Source organism: Podarcis filfolensis (assembly GCF_964270895.1).
Source record: "Podarcis filfolensis genome assembly, chromosome: 10".
Lineage (NCBI taxonomy): Eukaryota > Metazoa > Chordata > Lepidosauria > Squamata > Lacertidae > Podarcis > Podarcis filfolensis.
Genome location: NC_139612.1, coordinates 69041594 through 69054849, shown reverse-complemented (window position 1 = coordinate 69054849; position 13256 = coordinate 69041594). Strand labels below are relative to the sequence as shown.

General features: G+C 45.6%; 1 protein-coding gene across 1 annotated transcript in view; it reads right to left on the bottom strand.

Moving 5' to 3' along the window:
• The window catches only part of IL15RA (interleukin 15 receptor subunit alpha), a 38427-nt gene that overhangs the window by 10119 nt on the left and 15052 nt on the right, over window positions 1-13256 (bottom strand). Inside the window, exons 2-4 of the mRNA XM_083573111.1 lie at window positions 11585-11776; window positions 8350-8394; window positions 7356-7727 (exon numbers count right to left, since the gene is read on the bottom strand). Coding sequence (XP_083429237.1) covers window positions 7356-7727; window positions 8350-8394; window positions 11585-11776 — 609 coding nt within the window. The remainder of the gene's footprint in view (window positions 1-7355; window positions 7728-8349; window positions 8395-11584; window positions 11777-13256) is intronic.

Sequence of the window (13256 nt, the reverse complement as noted above, 5' to 3'; positions counted from 1 at the left end):
TACACCACACTGGCTCTCACACTGGAAGATGGAGCAAGCTTGTGCTCTGCTGCTCCAGAGGGTGAACCCAAACAAATGGATTCAAATTGTAAGGAAGGAGATTCTGACTCAACATCCGGAAGAACTTCCTAGTGGTAAGAGCTGTCCAACAGGGGAATGGATTCCCTCGGGAGGTTCTGGCCTTGGGGGTTTTAAAGCAGAAGTTTGGGTGGCCATCTGTCATGGATGCTTGAGCTGAGATTCCTGCCTTGCATGTTGTTCGACTACCGTATTTTTCACTCTACAAGACGCACCAGACCATAAGATGCACCTAGTTTTTGGAAGAGGAAAACAAGGAAAAAAATATTCTGAATCCCAGAAGCCCTGAAGTCCTTCTGCCCTGAAGAAGCTTTGCGTTGCTTTCACTGAAGCCAGAACAGCAAGAGGGATCGCTGCGCAGCCTGCATTCGCTCCATAACACACACACACACATTTCCCCTTACTTTTTAGGAGGGAAAAGGTGCGTCTTATAAAGCAAAAAATACGGTAGATGACTCTTGGAATTCCTTCCAGTTCTATAATTTAATAATAATAATAATAATAATAATAATAATAATAATAATAATAATTTATTTATACCCTGCCCATCTGCTGGGCTTCCCCAGCCACTCTGGGCAGCTTCCAACAAAGTATTAAAATACAGTAGTCCATCAAACATTAAAAGCTTCCCTAAAGAGGGCTGCCTTCAGATGTCTTCTAAAAGTCTGGTAGTTGTTTATTTCTTTGACATCTGGTGGGAGGGCGTTCCACAGGGCCGGTGCCACTACCAAGAAGGCCCTCTGCCTGGTTCCTTGTAACCTCACTTCTCGCAATGAGGGAACTGCCTGAAGGCCCTCGGAGCTGGACCTCAGTGTCCGGGCTGAACGATGGGGGTGGAGACGCTCCTTCAGATATGCGCATGTTCCATATGCAAAGGCTTTTGTGTGGGGTTGGGGTTGTTTTACCAGAGAATCCCACCTGCATACAACTCCCACCTGCTGTATGCAGTGGTTCAGCCCAGACCCAGCCTAACACCCCAAACTCCCCTCTCAAAGAAATCCGCCTTACTGGGAATTAAATCCCACTGGAATGAACAGGAGTGACATTTGAAGGAACCCTTTTACGATCAAGCTGCAGATATTGCAGACTTCTGCTGGGTTTCCTCGCCGCCGCCCCCCCGGGCCTGGAGATGGAACGGGTTCAAAAGGGAGGGGCAAAAATGCTAAATGAGTTTGAAATAATTGTGCGCTCCCTTCCCGCCCCACAAAAATGCTTTGCTTACAGGAATCTTAGCAGGGTTGCATGGCAACTGCTGGAGACAGCTGTGCCATAGCTGTCAACTGTCCCTTATTTGGCGGGAAACTCCCTTATCCCAGCGCCGTGTCCCGCTGCTGTCCCGGATTGATGATGTCGCTTAAATTTCCCGGGTTCCAGAGGAAGCAGCTCCTCTCCCTCCCTCCCTCCCTCCCTGCCGGCCAGGGAGGCTCCAACTGTGTTGCTTGGCTGCGTTGTTCACCCAATAAGGAGTCTAAGAATGACTGGGGGGGTGGAGCTTGCATGCCTTGTGCCGATCAAATTGGCCGCGTTGCCTGGGGACTTGCCTTTGCTCAGCGCTTCCCAGCGGAGAGGTGACGGTGGTTTCCCTTGCTGCATCCCCTTTGCCGGGTTGCTGTGCTGTGGGAACCACTGCTTGAGGCTTTGTTTGGCTGCTGGCTGGGCTTTCTGCCTTTCGCTCGGAGGGGCTCAGAAGTTAAACATACCTGTGCTGGGAAAATCCCTTATTTTGGCTGCTGATCCCTTATTTTCAAGGCTGCTGGTCCCTTATTTTCAAATCTGTAAGTTGACAGCTATGAGTTGTGCATCTCTGTGGGGCTGATGTCGCCATTTTTTATTTTAAGTGCATGATAGAGCTTATGGATCAGGCCAGAAGCTCATCGAATGCAGCAACCTGTTCTCAAAGTGATCATCAGATGCTGGAAAGGGAAGCTAGCAAGCAGACCTTGAATCATGACATGCTATTGAGAAGGAGACAGAATGCAAATATCCTATACGCTCTCTGGAAAGGACAGAGGAAGCAGCGGCCTTATACTCTCAAACCATCGGTCCTTGCAGTTCACGATTGTCAGCACTGAGGGGTATAAACCCTTCGCGGTTCCAAGGACGGTTCTCTCCCAGCCCCCACCTAACGAACTTCCCAAATGACCGAAATAATTATAATTATAATTATTTATTATTTATACTCCGCCCATCTGGCTGGGTTTCCTCAGCCACTCTGGGCGGCTCCCAACAGAACACTAAAATACAATAACCTATTAAACATTAAAAGCTTCCCTTAACAGGGCTGCCTTCAGATGTCTTCTAAAAGTTTGGTAGTTGTTTTTCTCTTTGACATCTGGTGGGAGCGCGTTCCACAGGGCGGGCGCCACTACTGAGAAGGCCCTCTGCCTGGTTCCCTGTAACTTGGCTTTTCATAGTGAGGGAACCGCCAGAAGGCCCTCGGCGGTGGACCTCAGTGTCCAGGCAGAACGATGGAGGTGGAGATGCTCCTACAGGTATACTGGACTGAGGGACAAAGGTCAGGTTCTGTACTGGGGCAGGAATAACCAGATGCACAAATATAGGATATTGGGGGGACAACACACCTGGCTTGCCAGAAGTATGTGTGAAAAGAGTCAAGAGGTCTTAGCTGAACATGAGTCAACAGTGTGATGCAGCAGCAAAAAACGCTATTCTAGGCCGTTTCAACTGAAGTATAGTGTCTCGATCAAGGGAAGTACCACTGTCTTCTTCTTCTCCTTTGGCGATCACTCGTAGCCGAGTAAGATTGTCTTCCATAAACACGGTTTTAACAATGAGTCTGTAAGTGGCTGTGGAGACCAATTCTGGATCCACATGTCCTTCCACAGTGGGGACATAAGTTTCTGGGCAGGAGTTGATCACGGTGAGGGTTTGCCAAGCGTGCCTTCCTCTTAGCACATTTCTCCCTTGCGTCCTGAGTTCGAGTGCCGTCAAAGCCCATGACACCTTTGGTGAAGCCTGTTCTCCAACTGGAGCGCTTGCAGGCCAGTGTTTCCCAGTTGTCGGTGTGTACACTACATTTTTAAAGATTTGCCTTGAGACAGTCTTTAAACCTCTTTTGTTGACCACCAGCATTACGCTTTCCATTTTTAAGTTCGGAAGAGAGCAGTTGCTTTGGAAGATGATCATCAGGCATCCGCACAACAAAGTTGATGTTGAAGAATCATCGCTTTGGCACTGGTGATCTTTGCTTCTTCCAGAACACTGGTATTAGTTCGCCTGTCTTCCCAAGTGATGTGTAAAATTTTGTGGAGACACCATTGATGGAATCTTTCAAGGAGTTGGCCTTGGACAGACCACATTTGGAATACAGTTGGGCGAGGGAATAATAATAATAATAATAATAATAATAATAATAATAATAATAATAAAAAATATTACTGTGTCCAATTCTGGGTGCCACAATTTAAGAAGTGTATTAACAAGTTGGAGGGTGATCAGGATGATCAAGGGTCTGGAAACTAGGCCTTAGTTTGGCTGAGGGAGTTTGGGTCTGGTCTGGAAAAGAGGAGACTCAGAGGAGCTATGATAGCCATTTTCAAATATCTGAAGGGACGTCACTTGGAAGAAGGAGCTGGCTTGTTTTCTGCTGCACCAGAGGGTAGGACCCGAATCAATGGGTTCAAATTGTAATAAAAGGAGATCTGAACATCTGGAATCACTTTCTGACAGTAAGGGCCGTTTGGCAGGGGAACGAATAGCTCTCCTTCTGTGGAGGTTTTTCAGCAGTCTGTGGCAATGAGGGGAGCAGAGATCTGCAGGGAATACAGTATGTGCGTACTTCTTTCTCCCCTGCCCCACACTTAATTATGGTTTTAAACCGCAATTAATATAATAATAGTAATAATAATAATTTATTATTTATACCCCACCCATCTGGCTGAGTTTCCCCAGCCACTCTGGGCAGCTCTCAGCAGAATATTAAAATACAATAACCTATTAAACATTAAAAGCTTCCCTGAACAGGGCTGCCTTCAGATGTCTTCTAAAAGTCTGGTAGTTGTTGTTCTCTTTGACATCTGGTGGGAGGACGTTCCACAGGGCGGGTGCCACCACCAAGAAGGCCCTCTTCCTGGTTCCCTGCAACTTGGCTTCTCGCGGTGAGGGAACCACCAGAAGGTCCTCAGAGCTGGACCTCAGTGTCCGGGCTGAACGATGGGGGTGGAGACGCTCCTTCAGATATACTGGACCGAGGCCATTTAGGGCTTTAAAGGTCAGCACCAACACCTTGAATTGTGCTCAGAAACGTACTGGGAATTTTGAAATTCAGAGGTGGCTACAAAAACGTGGATGCAAAGGAGCTACTGTTCAAGTCCCGCAACAAAATGTTGCAGCCCGCCATCAGTCCCCAACAGAAGTGCTCTTGTTCAGGGTTCCAGCCAGCCAGTCACCTCTTCCTTGAGGATATAGCAAGTGGTGAGGGGCTCAAGCAAGTCATCTCACCCCGTTTTTATTTTCCAACTTGCACTGTGACTCTTGGATTCCAATCCTGTCGCCTTGCAGGAAGTGAGTCCATCCCACACACATTTAAAGCATGTGATTTCACCCAAAGAATCCTGGGAATTGTAGTCTGATAAGGATGCTGGGGATTGCAGAAATGGAGGTATGGCGTAGATCTGCCTTGGGGGTCTCCTTTCAGAGAAATTGGATTCGGTTCTCATTTAAAGGCAAATCGACCAAATTCACACTTTCCGAAGCAATATAGGAACTGAAAGACAACTGCCCATCAAAATTTGCACTTTCCTGAATTTTGCAATGCAGTTCTGCATTTTACCAACGTGAACGTATTATGGGGAAATGTGCGTAAAATTAATATATTATTGAGAAGTGAATTATATTAGAGGAAACTGCTTACAAGGATATGTTTACTGGGAGAAATTCACACCCAAAACGCTGGTGAATTTTCATGAGGATTTTTTTTTTTAAAAAAAATTGCGAATTGCTGTAGAAATGCGGAGAAACTGAATCTAAGATTGGAAAAATGAGAAGCTGAGTAAATGGAAAAATCCTTCCACCCCTAGCGGCGACTTCAGCATTAAAGGGAGCTGGTGGATGGGGGAGCAAGATCTCTGAACGCTATGGATGCTTCCAGACCACCCACTACTGAGCATTCGCCCTGATTTCAGCGAGGTTAGATGAGATTGCATCATAGCAAGCTCAATCACTTTCCTTATCCTGGGGCAGGGAGAGTCCAAATTTGGGGGGGGGGGTAATGGAGAAAGCTACAGAGTTCCAGAAAGACATCTACTTCTGCTTCATTGACTATGCAAAAGCCTTTGACTGTGTCGACCACAGCAAACTATGGCAAGTTCTTAAAGAAATGGGAGTGCCTAATCACCTCATCTGTCTCCTGAGAAATCTCTATGTGGGACAAGAAGCTACAGTTAGAACTGGATATGGAACAACTGATTGGTTCAAAATTGGGAAAGGAGTACGACAAGGCTGTATATTGTCTCTCTGCTTATTTAACTTATATGCAGAATTCATCATGTGAAAGGCTGGGCTGGATGAATCCCAAGCTGGAATTAAGATCGCCGGAAGAAATATCAACAACCTCAGATATGCAGATGACACAACCTTGATGGCAGAAAGTGAGGGGGGATTAAAGAACCTTTTAATGAGGGTGAAAGAGGAGAGCGCAAAATATGGTCTGAAGCTCAACATCAAAAAAACAAAGCTCATGGCCACTGGTCCCATCACCTCCTGGCAAATAGAAGGGGAAGAAATGGAGGTAGTGAGAGATTTTACTTTCTTGGGCTCCATGATTACTGCAGATGGTGACAGCAGTCATGAAATTAAAAGACGCCTGCTCCTTGGGAGAAAGGCGATGGCAAACTTAGACAGTATCTTAAAAAGCAGAGACATCACCTTGCCAACAAAGGTCTGTATAGTTAAAGCCATGGTTTTCCCAGTAGTGATGTATGGAAGTGAGAGCTGGACCATAAGGAAGGTTGATCGCTGAAGAATTGATGCTTTTGAATTATGGTGCTGGAGGAGACTCTTGAGAGTCCCATGGACTGCAAGAAGATCAAACGTATCCATTCTTCAGGAAATCAGCCCTGAGTGCTCCCTGGAAGGACAGATCGTGAAGCTGAGGCTCCAATACTTTGGCCACCTGATGAGAAGAGAAGACTCCCTGGAAAAGACCCTGATGTTGGGAAAGATGGAGGGCACAAGGAGAAGGGGACGACAGAGGACGAGATGGTGGGACAGTGTTCTCGAAGCTGCAAACATGAGTCTGACCAAACTGCGGGAGGCAGTGGAAGACAGGAGTGCCTGGCGTGCTCTGGTCCATGGGGTCACGAAGAGTTGGACACGACTAAACGACTAAACAACAACAACAATGCATTTGTTGCACAAGGTCTCCCAATCGACCAGAATTATGTCACCCGAATTTGCCAACTAGCAATACAGTGGTACCTTGGTTCCCAAACGCCGAAAACCCGGAAGTAAGTGTTCCGGTTTTTGAACATTTTTCGGAAACCGAACGTCCGATGCGGCTGTTGGCTATTGTTTCTGGGGCGCCTGCACCAATCAGAAGCTGCGCCTTGGTTTCTGAACATTTCGGAAGTCAAACGGACTTCCAGAACGGATTAAGTTTGGTGCATTTGTTTTTGCTATTTATTTTGCATTTTTGTTTTTGAGGCTTTCTCAGTTCATTTGTTTTTGTGACTGTGTGGAAACCAGTTCAGCTACCGATTGATTGATTGTGTGACTGCAAAAATGTTAAATTGCTGTTTCAGGGGTTGTTTTTAAAAAGTCTGGAACGGATTAATCCATTTTGCATTACAGTCATACCTTGGGTTCCAGTACCTTCGGTGACCCGGAAGTAACGGAACGTTTGCCGCTCGCGCATGCGCAGACACTCAAAATGACATCACGCGCATGCGCAGAAGCGGTGAATTACCACCCGCGCAGACGCAGGTTGTGTGTGCTTCAGGATGCGAACGGGGCTCCGGAACGGATCCCGTTCGCATCCAGAGGTACCACTGTACTTTCAATTGTAAAGCGTGCCTTGGTTTTGGAACGCTTTGGTTTTGGAACGGAATTCTGGACCGGGTTAAGTTTGAGAACCAAGGTACCACTGTAGTCTGGAAGTACCTGAAGAGTCCAGGAGACAGCAGACACAGACATGGGATAAACGCAAGAATATTAGGATATTAATTTGGGAAGAACATGAAACGAAGGAGGACGTGGAAGGATGGTTAATGTGGAGGCTAAAGCAATGAGATGAACTACTTCAGCTGCCGGTGACAAACCTGTCCGTCTCTCGATCGGAGGCACCGGGACGCTTGGCTCTGGGGTGACCCCGGAGACTCTCCCTGGCGGCACAGCTGTCGGTCTGTCTCCTGCTGTGAGGCGCTTGCTTGTCGCGGGCTGCGAGGCTTTCGCGGTGGTGCTTTCGCATTTTGCCGAGCTTTTGCTGACCATGCCAGGAGTGTGTCTGCCAACCTCTGGGGCGCTGGTGGTTGCCGTCGCCCTGCCAGGCCTAGTCGGTTTAGCAGTCCTGAGCAGTGTGGCGATCAAAGCTGATGGCGAGGGGGTCTCGCTGCCATATGGGGCCGTGGCGGAGGCCACCGAAGTGTTAACACCAGCAGCCTGCGGAGTCTCTGGGGTGGAAGTCTCTGCCTCTACAACATGGGGTAAGTAAACTTTCATATGTATGTTTCTGGGACAGGCCACGAAGCTGTGTTAACATGAGGGCTTCTCCACAATTCCTCTCGCCCCACTGCTTCCCCCTGGAGAGAACCACTTTTTAGCGCTTGCTTGGAGCAAACGGCAGCTCAGGTTTCTTGTGGGTCGCCTTTTGTTTTTAAATACCTCCTTTCCCATTTCCGCTACTTGTGAATTTAGTCGGCATTTTTATTTTCTTAAATTTTATTTTCGTGGGGAGGGGGCACTTGCCTAATTTGTGTCCCAGGCCTGAAATCTGTTTTAAGAAGAAGAAGAAGAGTTTGGATTTGATATCCTGCTTTATCACTACCCTAGGGAGTCTCAAAGCGGCTGACACTCTCCTTTCCCTTCTTCCCCCACAACAAACACTCTGTGGGGTGAGTGGGGCTGAGAGACTTCAAAGAAGTGGGACTAGCCCAAGGTCACCCAGCAGCTGCATGTGGAGGAGCGGAGACGCAAACTCGGTTCCCCAGATTACGAGACTACCGCTCTTAACCACTACACCACACTGGTGTTACTCCAAAAACACGTTTGTCACCCAGTGGTGACGAGCAGAGACAACAAAGCAATTGGTCCTACCTCTTCTGGGAGCTTCTGTTGTGGTGGCAGGCAGGGAAGGGTCTCCTTATTGAGAAAGAGAAGAGGAATTGAGAAGAGGAGAAGCCAAAATTAGTTTGTCATCAGGAGTGCATTTACAGCAGTGCAGAACCTATTCTCCTTGAAGTTTCAGTGAGAAATTCCACCAGCTCAACTATAAACCCAAATAATGACCCATAAGATCAGATCCCGTTTTCATCTGTATGAACGTCCTGAATTTCTGCTTTATAACCACTGTCAGGAGTTCAGCCTACACTCGAGTAGGACCCTGGCAGAGACACATGCCCGACTGGCATGTTCCCTCCCTCCTGGTCTTTCGTTCGGGAGTTTCAAAAGCTTTCTTCTGCCCGAACATCACAGCGACCGATGCCAAGCGACACCGGCACACTTAGGGATCCACAGAGTTTGTACATCATGCATGACAGACCTCTACAACTCAGCATTTTGGCTAATCTACTTTATTTACATATAAACACACACGGAGCACTGCAACATGGCTCCCTCTCTCTCTAGCATCAGACAGCAAAGAGAAAAAGAACAAAGGATAATAGTCCAACTTCACGGAACACAGTAACACAAACATCCTGTCTCCATCACTTCCCACTCTGTGGAGCCAAAACATATACCGTCATGTGATAGACAAAAATCCCATGACTGCAATCATGGAGCAGGAATTCTAACAGTTTTTACATGCTTTTATATTGCTGTTTCGCTGGTCTTATTTTATTTAACCATGAAATTTATATACCACTCGATTGTAAAATAAAAAACAAAAATACTCAAACAACTTCTAAGGTGTCTTCACACTGGCATACAAATTCCTATGTGGAAATTCCAATTTAGGCCTCTCTCTTTTTGGCTTAGGAAAAGGGACTTGATGGAGGGATATAAAACCATGCATGGGAAGTGTGGGTGCCAGATTCTTGATGAGATATCATGTGGTGTGACCTCCATGCAAAGAAATCAGGGTGTGAAAAGGGATCATTTTTTGGCCTGCCACACGCAGCGCCGCTTCTATTCCGCTGCAGTTCGGATTTCGCAAAAAAAGTTGGTGTTTCCTGTGGTCACGTTTAATAATATAATTAACTATCGTTACGTTTATTTCCAAGGGGAGGGAAGCAATAATGTATTGTTTTGCAGGCTGAAAAATCAACAGCAGCGAGTTTGGGTTAGGGGAGGGGCAGGAAATGAGGTCAGCAAATGTTGATCACTTCCTTGATTTTTGTTCCTGCTTGCAGAAGGACACACGGACCAGGGTGGATAAAAATCAATTATTATTTTTTTTAAAGGATACTTTTTATTTAAATCAGATTTTTTTTATTTAAATTGGATTTAAAAAAAAATAAAATCAGATTTTTAAAATAAAATGCTTTTGGAGGAAAAATATTTCTAAAGATAGTTTTCTATTCAAGTTACATTATCGTCCAAAGGCTATTCATCAAGAAATAAGGATTTGAGTTTTTCATGTGTGCTAAAACTCAGTCTAAGTTTTGTTCTTTGTTTTTTAAACCATTTAACTACATCAGTTAACAAACATGGATACATATGCTATAATGTTATTGCTTTAGTTAAATAATTTTTTTTAAAATTGTTATTAAGGAAATGATTATTTTTCTCCTTCCAATACAGTACAGCAGAAATGTTGCCCAAATATAAACAACAATTTCATAATTACCTGTCTTTGTATTTCTAACCAAATCAGAAATTTTTCTAAAGATAGTTTTCTATTTAGGTTACATTATAGTCTAAAGGCTATTCATCAGGAAATAAGGATTTGTTTTAAGTTTTTCTTGTGTGCCAAAACTCAGTTTAAGGGTTTAAAAACAAACAAAAAAAAGTTTAACCCCATTAGTTAACAAACGTGCATACATATGCTGTAATGTTATTGTTTTAGTTAAATAAATTGTTATTAAGGAAATGGCTATTTTTTCTCCTTCCAATAAAGTACAGCAGAAAAGTTGTCCAAATAGAAACAGTTAACTTATTGAACCTCACCATAATTTCATATTTATGTGTCTATGTATTTCTGATGGTATAACCAAATCAGTAATTTTTGATAGAACTGTAAAAAACCGCTCTGAAAATTTATCCTTCCAAAAAGGAAACCTTCATCTGGTTGTAAACGTTAAGATTATACCAGCAAGAATGAGCCTTTCTGTAAAAATAAATAAATAAAATTTAAATCAAGTCTTGCTGACTAGTGATTTAAATCAAGTCTTACTGACTAGTGATTTAAATTGATTTGATTTAAATCAAATCCGCCAAGACGCGGACTGCCGCCATTTCCAGAATTGCTACCCATTCTGACGGAATTCTGGGACATCTCTACCTGGACGCGGCTAAAGTCAGCCATGACTTTGAGAGACTGACCCGGGGGGCGGCAGCTTTGTGGATCTTAATACAGGAACAGGTTCACAGGTGAGAAGGTGAAGCTAGGTGAACCCTGAGCTCACCATGGAGGCACAGGTCAGTTGTGTGTCCAGGGCAGCTGTTTATCAGCTCCATCTGGTATGCAGTCAGAGACCCTCCCTGCCCGCAGACTGTCTCACCAGAGTGGTGCATGCTCTAGTTATCCCCCGCTTGGACTACTGCAATGCGCTCTACGTGGGGCTACCTTTGAAGGTGACCTGGAAACTAAAACTAATCCAGAATGCGGCAGCCAGACTGGTGACTAGGAGCAGCCGACAAGACCATATAACACCGGTCCTGAAAGACCTACACTGGCTCTCAGAACGTTTCCGAGCACAATTCAAAGTGTTGCTGCTGAAAGTGTTGGTGTCTTGAAAGTCCTAAACGGCCTTGGTCCTGTATACCTGAAGGACCGTCTCCACCTCCATCGTTCTGCCCGGACACTGAGGTCCAGCACTGAGGGCCTTCTGGCGGTTCCCTCCCTGCGAGAAGTGAGGTTACAGGGAACCAGGCAGAGGGCCTTCTCGGTGGTGGCACCCGCCCTGTGGAACGCCCTCCCACCAGATGTCAAAGAGAAAAATAACTACCAGACTTTTAGAAGACATCTGAAGGCAGCCCTGTTTAGGGAAGCTTTTAATGTTTAATAGGTTATTGTATTTTAGTGTTTTGTTGGAAGCCGCCCAGAGTTGGCTGGGGAAACCCAGCCAGATGGGCGGGGTATAAATAATAAATTATGATGATGATGTTGATGATGATGATGATGATGATGATGATGAGCCCCATCACACAGAACCCAGGTACTACTTACGGATGCAGGTCAGGCGCACCACCCATTGAAACGTTTTCGTTGTGTCATTCTCCCTGCACATGGCCAGGCTGGACGTTCCTGCTTTCCTCTTGTAATTCTTCACGCACGAGTACCGCAGTTTGTTGCCGTCGCCGCTCCCTTTAGGAACCTCTGCATTTTGTACCTGAGGGGGCTCACCGCAATTACCTTGGGCTAAAGGCAAGGGCACAAGAAGAGCGGGTTGTTAATAGATTTAGGTGGGGGGACGCGACACCCCGGAGCCCTAGAAATTAATAAACGGCAGGATGTTGATTATCTGAGATCTGGAGGGAGAAATACAAGCTGTAGAGGAATTCGTTTTTTGTAAACTCAGGGGCGCGTTTCAGCCCTTTTCCTTAGTTTGTTTAAAATCTAAAATAGCTTATCTTGCATTCCTTTCTTTGAATTTGTGCCATTTAGGTTTTTGAAACCTTTTTTTGTAAAGGCAATACAAAAATTTCCACAGCTGAGTCCCCAACTCTTTATTACTGTGTTTGGCTTTCTTCAAGTTGGGCTGGGTCTAAAACTTGCCGTTTAGGTTTTCAAACCTTTTTTGTAAACTCAGTTTTAGAAACTGTACCTTTGAGTCCTTAATCCTTTATTACAGGTTACATACGCTTCAGGTTACAGACTCCGCTAACCCAGAAATAGTGCTTCAGGTTAAGAACTTTGCTTCAGGATGAGAACAGAAATCGTGCGGCAGCAGGAGGCCCCATTAGCTAAAGTGGTGCTTCAGGTTAAGAACAGTTTCAGGTTAAGAACGAATTAAGTACTTAACCCGAGGTACCACTGTACTGCGCTTTGCTTCACCTAGGCCGAGCTAGGACTTTAATACTTCAGAATTTTTGGGAGTTTTACCCCTTTCTTTGAATTTGGTCATTTAAGGTTTATGATTTCTCTATTTCCTTCTGAGGAAACGGAATAGTTCAGTGAAACGAGGTTTGTAGCCGGCATCCCATTAAGGCTTTGTTCAATTCTAGGTTTTTCTAAGCTTTCTCTTAAACTTTTTGTTTTTTATTTAGTTTATTTCCATAAGATAATATTTCTAGTCGATTACTTCTCGTTTCAGGGATTTTCACAGTACAGTGGTACCTCGGGATACGAACAGGATCTGTTCTGGAGCCCTGTTCACATCCTGAACGCAACATAAGCCGCGATGGCACACGTGCGCGGGGCGCATTTTGCCGCTTCCGCACATGACGTCCTTTTGAGTGTCTGCGCATGCGTGAGCGGCGATCCATTACTTCTGGGTTGCTGCGGAGCGCAACTCGAACGCGCTCAACCCGAAGCACATTCAACCCAAGGTATGACTGTATTTCATTTGTTTTGTGTATTTTCTCGGTTCCGTAACTTCTCTTTTTTCTACTGGCAGAGGAATTCCTGGGCCAGCCAAAGCAAAACGACTTGGCCAAGCTAGGGCCATTAAGGAACAATTCAGGGCCATTGAGGGCCCTTGGCTGTGAGATGTGAACAGACACTGGGGGGGTTGGAAGGTTGCCGGGGTAACCGGGTGTGAGGTGACAGGAAAAGAGAGTCTTTAGCAAGGTTTCCTGGGAAGAAGAAAGGGAGAGAAGAAAAATGGGGATCCATCTTGGGCAGGGTGGCTGAAGGCTGGCTGGGAGAGATGCTCTGGACTGCTGTGGGGGACAAGCCC